At 48.1% G+C, this 16,872-nt stretch overlaps 2 protein-coding genes and 1 long non-coding RNA gene across 3 annotated transcripts in view; 1 reads left to right on the forward strand and 2 right to left on the reverse strand.

The window, feature by feature from the left end:
* Positions 1 to 449: 449 nt before the first annotated feature.
* The window catches only part of LOC139703614 (uncharacterized), a 34,062-nt gene continuing 17,639 nt past the window's right edge, over positions 450 to 16,872 (forward strand). Inside the window, exon 1 of the long non-coding RNA XR_011705790.1 lies at positions 450 to 581. This is a non-coding gene — a long non-coding RNA (uncharacterized lncRNA). The remainder of the gene's footprint in view (positions 582 to 16,872) is intronic.
* Positions 2,467 to 3,408, reverse strand: LOC114079512 (olfactory receptor 2T2-like). Its single transcript, XM_027920737.2, has one exon. It carries the CDS (start codon positions 3,406 to 3,408, stop codon positions 2,467 to 2,469), a length of 942 nt encoding a protein of 313 aa, XP_027776538.2.
* On the reverse strand, positions 14,616 to 15,599 carry LOC114079511 (olfactory receptor 2T27-like). The gene has a single exon (XM_027920736.2). The coding sequence runs from the start codon at positions 15,597 to 15,599 to the stop codon at positions 14,616 to 14,618; it is 984 nt and encodes a 327-aa protein (XP_027776537.2).

Below are 16,872 nucleotides of genomic sequence, written 5' to 3' on the forward strand. Positions count from 1 at the left end.
TACAGCTAGCAGCTAGCAGCTGTGAGCAGCTCGGAGTGCTTGAAGAATCGACACTCATTCAGGCCTGATAGGGATTCCTGCAGGATGGGATGCTCTGCTCTAGCGAGCTGTTAGTGAAACCACATCCTTAGCACTTGTGGTTAGCCTTACCAAGCTGTCAGGCCAGGAAACTGATAGCCAGGAGCTTTGACATGGAACTTCTAACTTAGAAACTCCCTCCCCTAGGGACAAAGACCCTTCCTGATGATAGCAATATTTAGAATATCCTCATAGTGTGGTTACATTAGGCAAAAGATGATTGGCTTATGGATACTATCTTGCTTGTGTATGATTGACGGGCACACACCCCACTCGAACCCTATAACAATTGTATGCATTCCAAAAATAAACTGAGCTACTGGACGACAACTTAAGGATTGTCTCCTGCCAGTTCTCTCACTAGCTCCTGGAGTCTGTGTGTTGATTCCGCCCACCACGACAAGGTAGCCAAGCAGCTAATTGACCAGAACCACAGCACCAGAGGAGCCTTGTTCACTTCTTCATATGGCCAGGGACTCTCAGTGTCTGGTCTGGGTCATTCGGTGAGTGAGTGTACGGCACGCTCCGAAGCGATGAGGTTCCAGCCCAGGTAGCTCTCTAGTGGTGGACGGTGTGGGATGTGGCTCAGGGGGACTGTTCAGTCGCCAGCCGAGTCTTCTCATGTCCTTTGTGACCACAAGTCATTCCTGCACAACCCCTCCTCCTCACCCTTGCCCTGGACAACAGGCCACGCACTGCTGAAGGCCCTCTCCCTTCCCCAGCAGCCCTGTGTCTGTGGTACTAAGGAGGGGGCCTGACGTGGTTCAGTTCTGGAGAGGTTCCTCCTTTCTCTGCCCTCTCCTGCCACCATTATGAAGACTCGACCCCACTGTGCGGTTTTACAGATTCAGTGTTACTGTCCTGTTGTAGCGACCCCCCTGAAGTTAGAAGCCTGGCTTCAGAACTAGGTGTGACCTGGGGCAGCTCACTGAACATGTTTGTGACTCAGGGAAGACAGCGTCCCTACTGTTATGTTGAGAATAAATAAATAATGCATAGGGAATAGTCCTGCATTTGCTGCTTTTCAGCAAGGTCGGGACAGGATCCTGGGAGCCTGGAGTCGGGCTTCTCCTGAGTCATCAGACTCATACTTGGGGCATGAGTGTGGCATGACTCCAGGTGTCCAAGGTATGGAGCACTTTAGCATCTGTCAGAAAGTCCCAGGCATCAATCCACCTTCCTGATGGGCACACTGTTTTATGTGTTTTTATTTGCAATTTGTTTTCCATAATTTCACTTCTGAATAATAGCATTTTAGAATTGAGAGTGATACCAAAAGATGTCATGATTAACCTGCATCATCAAAAAGAGTGCAGTGGAGGCTAACTGTGCCATCTCCTAAGCCACTAAGGCACACAGCTAGGTGGCAGAGCCAATAGTGCCGAGGAAAGAGCCCAGGAATCATCCTTGTGGAGACTTTGGGAGATGGACAGGAACAAGAACCAGTGCTCCACGTTCTCCTGGTGTCCAGATGGTCATGTGAAAAGCAAGGCCATCCACAGGATGCCTCTCCTTGGTCTATGTAATGTGAAGCCGTGAGTGCGATGGGTTTTTCACATGCATTTCTTTTGAGCAACCAGCTCAGCCCGCGGCCCTCAGGTGTGCCTCTACCCAAGCCTCCACTAGAGGTGCGCGTTCCCAGGGAGCCTGTCCTCACCTGGAGACCCCAGTGTGCAACTGCTGTGGACACTCCATGTGCGCTGGGCCTCTCTCTCCATCCCTGCTTCCTCTTGAGCCCTTGTTTTTCCAACCCAGACAGGTTCCTGTATCTGCTTCCTGTTCCATAAGAACGAGAGGCTGTTCCTGTGACCTCCCAGGGACTGGGTGTTCAAGGGCACACTCTCCTTCCTGGTTCCCAGGATGTGTTTTGTTCTAAACTATTTCTTTATTAATGAACTGGCCACAGACAGTTTTGTAGGGAATCACACATCTACCAAACACTGGGCAGAACCACCCTCAAAACCCCAGAGCAACTTAATAATGACCAAGTAAAATCTCAATATTCATTATGAAAGAGGAATTATGCTGACACATTTTACAGGATAAACTTCAAAAGGCACTTCAAAAATATGAATCAGGGATGGAGCCAAATACATCTCCTAGAATCTTAGGAGAGAATTGGGAAACATTTTAAGTATGGAAACGATCTTCAAGGTCAAGTTCAACGTCTTAATTGGCACAGAGAAGTTAAATACAGTTCTTTTTTTCACACAGCTGACAGGTGTCCAAGCTAGGTGTCCAAGCATTAGGTTCTGTTCATTTCAGCTCAGTTAGACCGTAGGTCACAGGGCGGTGGAGGGAACAGCGCTTCACCTCGCAGGTGCCACAGGTGTGGAGCTCAGGCTCTCTGCTGCTGGGTGGTCCTGAGTCTGCAGCTGGGGAGGCTGTTCATGTCCAATTTAAAGTGCCCCTTCGCCCCACCACCTTTCTCAGTGCAGTAAGCACATCCTTGTTCCTCAGGCTGTAGATGAGGGGGTTGAGCAGGGGGGTGAAGATGGTGTTGATCATGGAGAGCCCTTGGTCCTGTTCTGCAGTGTGGGCAGACTGGGGGGTCATGTAGATGACTAGGGCTGGCCCATAGTAGAGGCTGACGACAGCCAGATGAGAGGAGCAGGTGGCCAGGGCTTTCCTCCTGCCCTCTGGAGAGTTCATCCTCAGGACGGTGAGGAAGATGAGGATGTAGGAAGAGACGATGAATCCCAGGGGGAGAAGCACAAACACGATGCAGATGATGGACACCACTGTCTCGTAGAGGGAGGTGTCTCCGCAGGAGAGCTTTAGGATGGCCGGCATCTCACAGAAGAAGTGGTGGATTTCCCTGGAGCCACAGAAGGGGAAATGCATGGTGTAGATGGTGTTGACCAGGGAATTCAGGGCCCCTCCTCCCCAGCACACCAGCGCCATCTGCAGGCAAACTCTGGAGTTCATGATGGCTGGATAACGCAGGGGGCTGCATATGGCCACGTAGCGGTCATAAGACATGAGGGCCAGCAGCAGGCACTCGCCACCACCAAGGGTAAAGAAGAAGAAAACCTGGGCCCCACAAGCAGCTTTCGAGATGTCTTTCTTCCCTGAAAAGAAGTTAATGGCCATCTTGGGCACCGTGGTGGAGATCAAGGCCAGGTCAATGAGAGAGAGCTGGCTGAGGAGGATGTACATGGGCGTGTGGAGGCGAGAGTCGGCCCAGATCAAGAGTGCCAGGACCAAGTTCCCCGTGAAGGCGAAGATATAGACAAGAAGGACACAAGTGACGAGGGTGCCGAGCTGCCACAGCCCTGGGAAAAGCCCCAGGAGAAAGAAACCCGTCCCCGTGTCATTCCCTCTCTCCATGCTCGGAACTCCCAGAGGTGCACTAGACGGAGGAGAAAAAAACAAGTGCTGATGAGAGGGGCTGGCTTTATTTCCCTTAAAACGTGTCACACGTACTTCCCTTGAATGGCAACCTCAGTGCAAAACTAAATAAATAAATAAAAGGGAAACTCAACAGCTGGCACCAGAGCGTTTCTTAGAACTCTGCACGCAGTGTTGACATGGACTTGGGAATGGTACAAACAGGAATAGACTAGAGGAGAGGCATGGAAGGAATCGACTGGGTTCTTCAGAGAAGAGTAACTGTCGAGAAAGTCCCAGGGATCAGGATCAGGGCCAAACGTCATCTAAGAACAGGAGTACACAGCATGCCTGATAATATTGCGTGTGCTGCTGCCTGCAGATGCCTTTCATTATTATGAAACCTTGGTTGGTCTGAAACCTGTTGGGTGCATCCATGGAGTGAAGCAGGGCAGAGGCAATATGTGGCAAGAGCTGTTGGTACCACGAACCACCCCATCACCCACAGCCATGGAAGCCACATTTCAGAGCTGGTGGTCCTGAGCTCTGGCCCAAACTATGACCCACAAGAGGCAGATAGAAAGTTTGGATAGGTGGTATAGACTTCCTTTTGCACTTGGCATACATTCATATCAGCTTAATTCCAATTTGGGAGGTCGTAGGGACCCCCCCTTATAGCTGCCTTGCACATAAGAGAATGGCTTACAGTGGCTTGATTGGAACAGGGTTGTGGACATTGCTCTCTGTGAGAAATCATAGTGCTTCAGGCCTTGACTGGTTTCATCTTCTTAAAGTAAGAGTAATAGTGACCAGTGGTCAATGCCTTAAACTCAGCACCATTCCTGATATTTGTCCTCAAATGCAGTCATAGAAAATGGCACAAATGTTCTAATCATAGGCACTGGTTTGAGTCCAGCATGCTGGCTGCTCAGTGGCCAAATCTGTATGTGGATCTGTCCATGTGTTGTTTGGCCAACACAGCTTAAGAAGAAATGGATTCTTATAAAGAAGCTCTAAGAATGTCCTCCTCCTCTTCCTCCTCTTTCCTTTTTCTTTTGGTACCAGGGATTGAACCCAGGGGTACCCTGTCCCCGAGTCACATCCCCAGCTCTTTTTTTTTTAAAAAAATTTGAGATAAAGTCTCCCTAAGTTGCTTAGGGCCTTGCTAAGGATGGCTTTGAACTTGTAATCCTCTTGCCTCAGCCTCCCAAGCTACTGGGGTTACAGGTCTGCACCACCACACCCAGCTGTCAGTATGTTCTCTATAATCCTGGTTGAAATCATGGGGCTAGTCTGAGAGAATTGCAATGCCTAGCTTTTGGTGTCCTTCTTAAAATGACGAAATAGGTGATTCAAGAGACTGGTCTCTTGTGTCCTTTGAGCTCTCTATTCAGTGCCCACAGGACACCCCCTGAGGCTGCTGGCTGTCCTGAGCGCCACCAGCCCATTGCACAATGTGCCTCCCCAAGAAAGCCTCATTCTTCCTCTGCTGCTTTGGTCTCTGGGACCTGAATGAGATGGTTCTTCCTCTGGAGAGAGAGAGAGCTGGCCAGACACTTACCTCGAAGATGCCTTCCATTTTCAAAGCACATCAGGGTACTGACATGGGAAGGGGGTTTAGAAGTTCTTTTTGGAAGATGACTCTTAATGGACTTTATAATTTTGGAGCATTTTCAAGTTCATGGGAAAATTGAGAGCAAGGATTTTCATACCACTTGACCCAATGCACGGCTCCCTTCCCCCGTTAGCAGCCTTCCTGAACACTGTTGCAGTTGACCTGTGCCATCTCATTACCATCATCCGAGCTACAGTCGACACTAGCCTTCACTCTTCATAGGAGGGTTTTAAGATAATAAAAAAAGCTAGCTTTGATCTCAAGGACTGATGAGTGGAGGTCAGTGGGTTCGTAAGTACCAGCTCAAAATGACTGCCCGCAGCATGGACATGCCATCCACGGAGCCTCGCCTGGGCCCTCACGGAGCCTCACCTGGATGCTCCCAACAGGCTCAGTGGTTGCTGTCACTGTCTCTGCTGGGGAAGCTTGGCTCTCTGTGCCTGTCTCTCAGTGCTGACACAGTATGGCACATGGTGCTCCTCAATACTGGGGGAGGGAAAGAGGAGGAAGGACAGAGGCAGGGAGGGGGAGGGAGCCCGTGGGGCCAGTCCTGGAAATCCCACTGCACTCACCTATGGAAGCAGTGCCTGGGGCGTGACCCGCCTGTGGCTGGTTCAATGTGAAGGACCACCTGTGGAAGAGCTACCCTCTGTCTCCTCAGGCCTCATGGTTGGCTGGTCATAAAGCCTGGGCTGGTCCAGGTCCCGTTGTCCCGTCTTTGACTTGGAAGCTATATGTATGGTTCTGCTTGGTTATTGTTTTGAACTCGGTGACACCATTACACCATTTTTCAACAAAACTTGAAGAACAATTACATAAAAATCATTACTTAAGAAAGAAAAAAAATTAATCATGAAGTTTAAAATAAATTTCTGGAGAGGCAGAAATGCCAACATATAGAAAATGATGGTAGTTGAAATAGTTGTGTATCTTAAGTACTAACGAGGCAGCCTTCACTGCTTTAGGTTCTTCACTCATTATTGCCACCAGCCTTGGGCTAGGGGTTTCCACAGTACCAGAGAGGTTATCTAATCTGCCCAAGGTCAAGTGGGAACCCAGGACAGGCCTGGATCTGAGCCAGGCAGCCTGACTCGCAGTCCCTGTGCCATCCCTTCCTGTGGGTGTCCTCCCCTGTGCCCTGCCACACTGCCTTCCCCTCTGCCATGGACACCATGCTCCACCCCATCACACCTGGCCACCACCCCACGCTTCTGCACCATCTCTCACCTGGTCTGAGCACCCAGTCAGGGTTCCATTTCCCAGTCCAGCTCATCTCTGGCTGCCTCCACGTAGTGCCAGTGTCCCTCCTCAGAGCAGACAGCAGGGCGTCCCCTAATGGTCAATTTCAGGGCCGTGGAAAGGGAGCTCTCACAAGCTATGGGTGCAGAGCATTCCTGCCCTCTCTGCTCGTCTGCAGCCCTGAGAGATCTGGGCCATGTTCTCCAAAGCCCCTCCCATTCTTCAGACAGTTGCTGTGGAGTCGGGGGCCATCAAGCAGCTGTGGGAGCACAGGTTAATTAATGTCTGGGGGCAGAATCCCAGTGGGCAAGAGGCTGGCCCCAGAGGCTGTTGCCTAACAGCAGACAATGGTGTCATCACACGGCTCCCTTCCTGATGCGCCTTCTCAAGTCTGTCCCCATTTCCCGCAGGGACACAGCCCCAGGGCAATGTGGCTCGTGCTGGCCAGGCTCCACTCCCTCCTGTGAACCTCAACTTGCCCATCTCAGTGCGCTTTCCACAGAGAATGATCTGATGCCCTCAGAGAAGACCCCTTTTCTAGGGTGGTCACCGACTTGGTAGGAGCGGCTGCATAAACCAGATCCTTGGCTGGAATGGAGTGAAGCTCACTCCAGGTCAGCTCTGTCAAGGAGGAGTAATCAGACAGGCTTTGGGGATAGCAGAGAGCAAATGTCCCGAAGGGAAATCCCTTCCCACTAGTTCTGGTTTCCCTCTTCAACATCACCCTGATGTGGCTCACAGTCAGGGTGAGAAATGGAGAAGTGTGGGGACAAGTGGCCCAGGTGAGATGGGGTAGGAGGGAGGCATGCAGGGCAAGAGTGAAGCCTGAGGAGAGGAGGGGGCACAGCAGCTGTGACATCACAGGTAAAAGATGGCACAGGAACTCTGAGTCAGGCTGCCTGGATCAGATCCAGGCCCTGTCTTGGTTATTCATTCCATCTTGGGCAGGCTAGGTGGCCCCTTTACTCCAGTCCCTCATCTGCAAAGCAGTACACAGTGCGCTGCTTGGTGGTGAGTGCACAAAACCCCAAATAGCAATGTTCTAGCCCTTCAGTGTTAACTGCAGGGGCCTCAGTGTCAACACCTGGCTTGTAGGTGGACCATTGTTCCTATCTAGAAATATTTTTTAAATGTAGAAATCATTTACTTTTTCCCACTTGCATTTTGATAGAAGACTGTAATTCTGGCATCACCTGGTTGAAGAAGAGAACCAGGCAGTGCAAACCTAAGCCATGCATGTCCAGTGAGATAGACTAGATAGACCCTGGCATGTGTGGGCCTGGCCCAGGGCCCCCTCCACCCAGACTCTGAGGCCACCCTGTCAGGATGCTGTGAGGAGGTGGAAGACCACTGTGCTGTCACAGGTGATGAGAACCAGGTGCAAGACAGAGTGGCACAGGCAGCACTTAGAGAGGAGTGCTTGAGGCCATGGCCTGGGGTTCCCGGGAGTGGCGGGTCCTGAAGGTCCTGAGCCATCCCTCCCTCGCTGCCTCTGCCCTCCTTTCTTTTTCCTTTCAGTGCTGTCTTCTGATCCTGACCCCATGGCTTACGTGTTAGAGCAAGACCTTCGGGCTTCTGCCAGGCTGGTTGGGGGGCAGGCGAGTGGCCAGAGCTCTAGGTGCCCTTATGCAGGTGCGGGGTCCTGGGAGAACCCGGATGAAAGCCTGTCAGTGGTCTGTCATGTTGAGCCACTCACTTGAGAACTGTCAGTCTGACACCAGGCAGCACAGGAGATCAAAAGTCTCTTTTAGCAAATGTGCAGGGCTTCCAGAGGCCTCTGGCTGCATCATGTGTGCTCTGAAAGCTCTGAAAGCCATGTGATCCAGAGGCAGTCACCTCCTCGCTCCCCCAGGGAGCTCTCCTCCATCCCCCAGGGAGCTGACACCTTGGGGTCCTGGAGACCAAGGAGCAGAGCAGGAGTGAAGCTCTGCCAGGCCGGAGCATTGTGCAGGGGCTGAGGACACCCAGGATACCTGGTGGCATCAGGATCTGTCCTGTGGAAAATGAATAGAGCAGAAAGGACACCAGAGAGCAGCTCCTGGAACCACCTATTTCATTGTTCTAGGTTTGGGAGGAGGTTCAAACTCAGACACTTGGTGAGCCCTGGAGAGCTCCGTAGCTGTGACCAGGGCTGGGAGATACTGTGACCAACTCGGCATTCATTAGATGGTTCTGTGTGCCCAGGAAGGGGCTCTGGGTGGCCAGTGTCACCCGGATTGCTCAACTACACCTTTTACTTATTCATCTGGACTTGTGGATATAAAGTAGCTCCTGGGTTTCAGACTCACATATTTCCATAGATCCAGGAGTATTAAGTGTTAAGGAAAGTGAAGAGTTAGAAGCTGGGAGAGCAGTCGGGTGGCAGAGGCTGTACTTCACTGGAGTGTGTGACACATCCTCACATGCAGCCAGGACACACTGAGACATGGTGGCTGGTGCTGTGTCAGCAGCCCTTGGCCTCGGGCTGAAGCCCAAACAGCTTCTGCCAGCAGAGGGTCCACTCGGTGTCTTCCTCCTGACTCAATTCATTTATTTAATATTTCTGACATTTAAAGTGTTTTGTTTTTAATTAACATGAAGCAGCTGAACATGCTTACGGGACACTGTGATGATGGCGTTTCCATCTCTTTGTCATTTCATTATGTTTGTGGCCTTTGGGTGCCTCTCTTTCAGCTCTTCCTAAGAAACAGAACAGGGTGTTGTGGAGCACAGTCGCCCACGGTGCTGAGGAACACTGGAACTTGCTTTCCTATTGAACTTCATAGATTCTGTTGAAGTTTGAAGTAATTACTGTGGGAGATTATCCGTCCCTCCACGGCTCATGCATCCTAGGCCATGGTCTGCTGATCTGTGGAGCCAGAAAAATCCACTATCCATATTGGGTGGTGCTGGGGATCCTGGCCATCCTGTGCACAGTCTCTTCCACCTGAGAGCCAAGCAGGCAGGTGGACAGCTCCACCATGCTGGATGGATGCTCGCGGTAGATCGTCCCCTTTGGACTTGTCATGGCCTTTTACGCCCTCCCCTTCTTCTCTGCTCTTCATGTGAATCCCTCCAAGCAGGAACCTTGGCTGCCTGCTCCTTCCATCTCCCCTATGACTGGGTTAACCAGTGGGTGACAGCTGCTTCCTCCTGTGCCCCTCAGTATTTTGCTGTGTGTCCTCATCCAAGCAAACCTGCTGCCTCCATCTGCAGCCTGGGAAGCAAGGATGTGGTAAGGGACCTGTTAAAGTTCTGGGTGCACATCCAGTCTCTAAAAAAACCACAAAGACGTCTGTGTGAAAAACAGCTGTGTGGAGGGCCAACAGCGGACCCCGGGAGCATGCACACCTCATTTCCCAGCACAGTTAGGGACTTTGCTCCATTCTTGGGGAAAAAGCCTAGGTTCAGTTTATTTTTATTTTTTATTTGTTCTAATTAGTTATACATGACAATAGAATGCATTTTGACATATCATACATAAATGTAGTAGTGTAACTTCCCATTGTTCTGGTTGTATATGATATAGGATTACACAGGTCATGTAATCCTATAAGCACACAGGGTCATAATGTCTGATTCATTCTATTGTCCTTCCTATCCTCCACCCCTCCCCTCCCTGTACTTCCCTCTGTCTAATCCAAATTTACCTTTATTCTTCCCTAGCCATCCCCCCCTTATCGTGAACTAGCATCTGCATATCACATCTGCATAGAAAAAGCATTCAAAGCCTGTTTAATTTAATTTCCAATATTATTCATCAAGAAGTTTAGGGATTTTTTAGTAATTAATTTGAGATTGTTTCAAGCTGACTAAACAACTGAGGTTCCCTCTCTTTTTTTCCCCCAGAAAAGCAGAGAGAAATCTACTTTTAAATAATATTCAATTACAAAAGTCACTAAAAAACCTATTGGAAAAGTATCTGAACTTCTGAAAATTAAGCTAAACAATCCCTTTTAACACAAGAAATCACAGTATTTTATTATATAATGTCTAGAATGAACCAAAGTCTTGGTAACCTTGTCTATTTGAACAGCAGCAAAGGAAGAATAAGAGGCCCCACAGACAAAACGGATGCAGGCAACTCAAGCCCCAGTGAACAGTGATGTCAGTCACTGACACATCCTTACTTATTCACATCCCATCCAACAGGCTTGGAAGACATTACATCTGACAGCGACAGAAAGAAGAAAATCATTATGGGAAGAGCTGGAAACATAAGAAGGACACAACAATCCAGGATCATATATTATAGAAACAGCTTCACAAGTCTCAACAAATTGAATGCATCTCTACAACAATGAGGTTCTCTCTCTCTTTTTTGATATTTATTTAGTTATAGGTGTACACAGTATCTTTATTTTATTTTCATGTGGTGCTGAGGATCGAACCCAGTGCCTCTTGCATGCTAGGGGGGAGTGCTTTACCTCTGAGCCCCAGCCCCAGCCCCTGAGGTTCTCTTTTAAACCAGCTGATAAATGTAGACAAAGTTCCGGTCCTCTGTCTGCATACCTGCTTCGGACACTTCTTAGTTCCTTTGAGGCTCACTTCTGTCCTGAATTATTAGTGGCTCAGGTATGCTAATAGTCACTGTTGGAAATCCAGCCTCCTGGGGAAGACAGTGTGTCTTGTCCTGTCAGGGACAATGATGATACAATATATTTTCCCTCTTGATTGTTCTGGCTGTCCCAGTAGCTGGCTCTATTCTCCCTTCCTCCTTGGGTGGAAACTTTCTAGTAATTCTGGCAGCAGCTCCTGTGTGGGGCAGGAGGACTCTGACCAGCACGCCCAGTCTCCAGTGATAGCAATCTGATGTGAGCTGGCAGGTGCACTGGCTTCTCTCTGGATTCTCCATCCTCTTGGCTCTAGCTTCCTCCTCCTGCAGCAAGTGCAATTGGAACTGAAGGCAGAGAGCAGGAGAGTGGGGCTGGAAAGGCTTGCTGCCTGTCTAGAGGAGTGTCCTTCTGGCCATAGCAACTATTTTGCAGCCTCTGGGGCCACTGCTTACTGAGAGCTAAGTCCTCTCATGGGATACTTGAGTTCTTGAGACTCTTGAGGTCCTCATGGAGGCAGAGGCAGAAGAGACTGGTGTCCTGGTTGTCAGTCAAGGTAAAGCAAGCATAAGTCTCAACACAGAAGGAAGCAGTCTGGAGAAAAATGGAGGCCCTTAGGAGGTTGACTTGGATGAGTGAATCTCACAGTTGGCATTTGAGCGTCAGAGGGGGGTTTACTGGGGTCCTCAGGAGGAGACCCACAACTGCGTGTGCAGACTCAGATCTCCTCCTAAGACCAGCCAAGAGGGGTCCTCCACTGCCCAAAGCATAGAACCCAGCTCTCCACTGCCAAGAGCCAGGCCTGTGTGGTGCAACCAGGCCAGCTTGCTGCCCTGACTTGGTGGCATAAATCTTGTTGGAGTTGTGAGTTCCAACATTAGGTCCCTAATCAAGATTCTCTGATTGGAAAAAATATTTTCTTTGATAAAAGCCATGGTTGAGAGGTGTTAGTTCACATCAATCACTATAAAACTTTTACAACTTACATATCACACTTTTGTTGACAATAAGCAATTGTGCCCACAGAAAAGGTGAATGGGCATTCAGTTTGTGTAAACACCCATCAGGCCATCAAAGACTAAAAAGCACTTGAACCTCTTTTGGTGCACAGGAAGTTTACAAAACAGCACTCTTGTGCCTGGTTGGTAGAAATGTGCAGTGTTGTGACTTCTTTGGAATGACATCTATTAAAATTAAAACTGCCCTCTCTGGAATTCTACTTCTTGGAACATTCCCATAGAAATAGAAATGCCAGTGCACAAGGATGTATATACATGGGTATTTTTAGAATAATTTATTCAAAGAGTAAGAGTAACTGGAGTAATAACAGATACAGTGTGGTATATCCAAATAATGTCATGGGATATTGGGAAGTCATTATAAAGAATTAAAGCTATACCAGATACTCAGAAGGATCTCTGAGCTCACAAAGAGTGAGCAAGAAAATAAAATTCAATGGAAATGTAGCAATAAAAGCCCATTAAAAAACAGTGACACAATATCTATTGTATATTTATATGTTTGTATGTGAATATACACCTGCTGATGATTTGATTATGGAAGGTCACCAGGTTGCTTCCATAGTCTGTTGGGAATTTGAAGCCTTATCTAGGAAAGAGAAGCAAGAGGGTGCCGCAGTTCGGCTGCAGCAAACTAACGGGGGGGGGGGGGTGACGAACAACTTGTGTAGATTGATACAGCAGGAATGGGAGCCGTTTATTGTAGGACAGGAGGGGTATATATACATTCCACACAGCTTATCTTAATTAGCATAAACTAGATACATCAGTCAACCAATAAGAAATCTCTACACTTAATGGCTCGCTGGCGTTACTTCACAAACCACTCCCTCTGGCATTTTGCCAGGCGCCATCCAGACTTGTTTACAGACTCTAACAAGAGGGAAAGAAAGCATGTCCATGATTGCAAAACTATTAGGGTACGTGTTGTCCCACCTGTTGTGTAAAGTGTGTGTTCATGAATAAGATGCATGAAAGAATGTGGGGTGTGTTATCCTAGAACTGTGGCTGGGGGACAAGATTCCAGGTATTCTTTTTCAGTGTATTTCTACATCGTCTACCATGATTTGAAAAGAACCTCCATTATTTTTAAGTTTGCGAAAACATATTTTATGTTTTTAAAGTATTCATCTTATAAAAATAAAATGAAAACACGTGAAAAAGAAAAGCGGGGTTATCTTAGCTACTCAAGATGTAGGGTTAATTTAGTTTTGTTTTCTGGGGTCCACCCCAGCCTCGCACAGGCTAAGCATGCATTTTATCACTGAGCTACTTCTCCAGGTCAAGTTGTTGTTCTTTCAAGGCAACATGTTGTCAGGGATAAAGTCTTCTATGCATCACAATTTTCACCAGAAGTATGTGAGGGTATGCAGACCAGATGGGATTTCAATTGAGCCTGAGTCCTAGGGTGATGTGGTTGGTAGATAAGGAAGGTGGCATGTGTTGTCACCTGTGACAGTTCCCACAATGTCCTCTGAGAGTCCCCACTCTCCAGGTGATGGTCTGTGACCATCTTTCCTGAAGTCTTCTGAGAACAGTGATTGAAAGGCTGTGGGACATCAAAGTCTGTCTCTGTGTGGGCACCTGTGGGCTCACTGTGGGAGTCACTGCAGGCCAGGGCAGCACTGTGGGGCAAGGCGTGAGTGCCCGGAGGGTCCTCCCAGGCTTGACAGGAGAGCAGTTGCTACGACAGCTGGACTTCAGTCCCTCACCAGAGCTGCCCCTCTGAACTGCTCCCAGATTTAGGGCCATGGCACCTTGGAGGTGGCTGAAGCCTGCTGTTTTCAGGTGTCTGGGAAGGATTGATGTGGCATGGGGCTGTGTGGGGCAGGGCGGGGGATCTTCAATGCATTTCATGGTGAAGGGGAAAATAATTTCCAGTGTTTCAGAAGAAAGGCCACCTGTCTGGCCATTCCAGTGGTGAGGGTTTGCTAAGTTGAATTGGACTACTTTTACATTTAAGAGCAAAACACCATGTCATTTTAAAATTGTTAAAATAAAACTCTTTTTAGAACACTATGACTGTGATGATCATATGATGATGTCAACAATAATAAGTTGAAAGGCATCTTCCAAGACCAGTTGTGATTTTAGAACTTCAGATTTTATTATTGCTAATTTTGTTTAGAGACCATATTATTATATCAAAGTTTACCATAAGCCTCAGAATTCTCACTGAAGATGATTACAAAATCCTAAAGTTAAGGCCTCTAATTATATAGATAAATATAAATATTAATAAAACAATGAAAATGAAAAATGGTAAAATCTGGTAGACAAGAAGAAAAAAGACTAAGTTCTATTAAAGAATTTCCTGAATTCACTCAGATTTTTCTATTTACATATGGCTACATCAGAAGGAAAAGGAATACAAGTGCATAAATCATTTGTAACAACAATAATGTAAGTGGACCCACAAGAGCTGGGGAAAGGGGGATTCTCTGGGGAGGTGTCATGGAACAAGAGGCCTTCGGGTTTCAGGCAGGGGAGGTTGAGGAGGAGCTTGGGGAGTGACGGGTGACAGGGAGTGGACGCAGAGGGGACAGTTTACATTAGAAGCACTAGTGCTTCCTTTGTGACCCAGTGCATTAAAGCCAAAAAAGGAGCCAGAGCCCTTACTTGTCTCTGGGCCGTCACTGCCAGAATCCAGGAAGTTTCTCCCCAACTGGTCAGTAGTGGTCAGGGAGGCTGTGTTCTGCTGAAGCCACCACTGTGGGACTGAGAGCAGCCCCACCCCCAGGAATAGATTCCTCAGGATCCTGACGCCCTTCCTCCCTCCCTCCCTGTCACAAAGTCATTTCCTCAGGATGTGAGGTGAAGGTGGCTCCTCTGAAAGTTGAGGCTAGAACACTCTTGAGAGCAGCTGCAGCCCCTCCCCAGGCACTTCCTCAGGGCGCCCACCACCTCCTTGTTCCTCAGGCTGTAGATGAGGGGGTTGAGCGTGGGAGTCACTATGGTGCCCAGCACAGCTCCTATCTGGTCTTGCTCCGGCGTGTGGGCAGAGCTGGGTGTCATGTAGATGAAGATGGCCTGGCCAAAGTAGAGACTCACCACTGTCAGGTGGGAGGAGCAGGTGGCCAGGGCTTTGTTCCTGCCCTTCCGAGAGTTCATCCTGAGGACGGTGAGGAAGATGACAGTGTAGGAGGCCAGGATGAGAAGAAATGGGACCAGCAGAAACACAATGGTTGACACAAATTTCACCATCTCATAGACGGACGTGTCCACACAAGACATCCTCAGAATGGCGGGCATCTCACAAAAGTAATGGTCGATCTCCCTGGAGCCACAGATGGGGAAGTGCATGGGGTAGACGGTGTGCACAAGCGCTGCAAGAGCTCCTCCAGCCCAGGCCGAGACAGCCATCTGCAAACAGACCTTGGGGCTCATGAGGACTGTGTACCTCAGGGGGTTACAGACAGCCACGTAGCGGTCATAGGCCATGAGGGTCAGCAGGATGCACTCAGCAAGGCCCAGGGTGAGGAAGGCAAACATCTGGGCAGCACAGGCCAGGAAGGAAATGCTCCTCTTCCCTGAGAAATGGTTGGCTAGCATCTTGGGCACCGTGCTGGAGATGTAAGCTAGGTCAATGACAGACAGCTGGCTGAGTAGGAAGTACATGGGGGCTTGCAGACGGGGGTCCAGCCAGATGAGGAGGAGCAGCGTGGAGTTTCCAGCAAAGGCCATGGTGTATAAGAGGAGAATGATAAGGACCAGGAGGCTGGGATGCCCGAACCTGGGGAAGAGCCCAAGCAGCACGAAATCCGTCGAGGTTTCGTTCTCCTCCATGTTTTCATTCAAGTGTTCAAATTTGGATTGAAAATCTACAGGGGCAAAATAATACCACAGGGCTTGTGGTGTTTTGTTGACATAATCGTTGTCTCTTGGTCAGCACCTCTTCTTCATTTGCTGCTCACCAGGACTTTAAAACTCTGCATCCCAATAAAGAGACATTTAAATAATTCCATCAAACAACGCCATTACCTGGAAATTAGCAAAGTCATGTCCTGTAGTTACTTTGACTTGGATATATGACAACGTTAGTCCCTTTGTCTGATAACAATCTCCCAGCCCATCATTCTTCCCTGTATTTTGAAGTCTCTATGTCTTTCGGGCTCTTGGCCTTCTCTCCTGGTGGGGGTTCTGTTTCTAAGCGTCCTGTGTATCCACCTCGACCCAGAGGCCTTCCCTGTGGCCCTTTATTACACAACAATACTCAAAAATTTCAGTTGTCAACCAAATTAACTAGGGCTGTTTATTCTGCTTTGCTTGTGATGATCCATAATTTGTATTACATTCAGGTTTTTCCATTTTATTCTAAGTAAAAATAATTTTAAACTGTATCTTTGTATTAAATAAAATAATCTCCTATTTAAGCGAGTGGTCTTTTATTGCTGGGTCTGTAGTTCTTCAATTACTGTTCATTGGCCATAGAGTAACATAAAATTTCTTAAAATATTTTAAGGTGTCATATAAAGTCCCATAAATAATTTTTAAGATCCCATGTTTGCAAGGGTACTGTCTAAAGGCCAGTAGATAACACCTTACTCTTTCCCCTTAGGACAAGTGAAGACTTATACCCTCATCTGATAACAAATATCAGATGGTGCTCGATTATCACATGTAAAATGTAACATGGAGTCTTTGATTAGCATGCAAGGGGTATTAGCTGTGGCAGACAGACAAATATTCCATTCCAAATCCATAAGTTGATTTCCTTTGTGTACCCTAATGACTCATGTTCAATATCTTTTGCTTTTGTCAAGCAACTAGAAATTTTACTTTCATTATTTATCATATACTCATATACTTTGGAGACTTACATTTTTTCAACATGGGAGATTAATCCTAGGGCCTCACACATGCTGGGCAAAGTCCCTATCACTGCATTATATGCTGAGGCTTTTAATTTTATTTTGAGACAGGGTCTCACTAAGCTGCTGAGGCTGACCTTGAACTTGTGATCCTCTTGCCTCAGTCTCACTAATAGCTGGGATTATAGGTGTGCACCACCAGGCCTGTCTTCCCATCTCATATTCTTAAGGCTTCCTTTATTTGAGAT

This window comes from Marmota flaviventris (genome assembly GCF_047511675.1).
Source record: "Marmota flaviventris isolate mMarFla1 chromosome 5 unlocalized genomic scaffold, mMarFla1.hap1 SUPER_5_unloc_1, whole genome shotgun sequence".
In the NCBI taxonomy this organism is placed as follows: domain Eukaryota; kingdom Metazoa; phylum Chordata; class Mammalia; order Rodentia; family Sciuridae; genus Marmota; species Marmota flaviventris.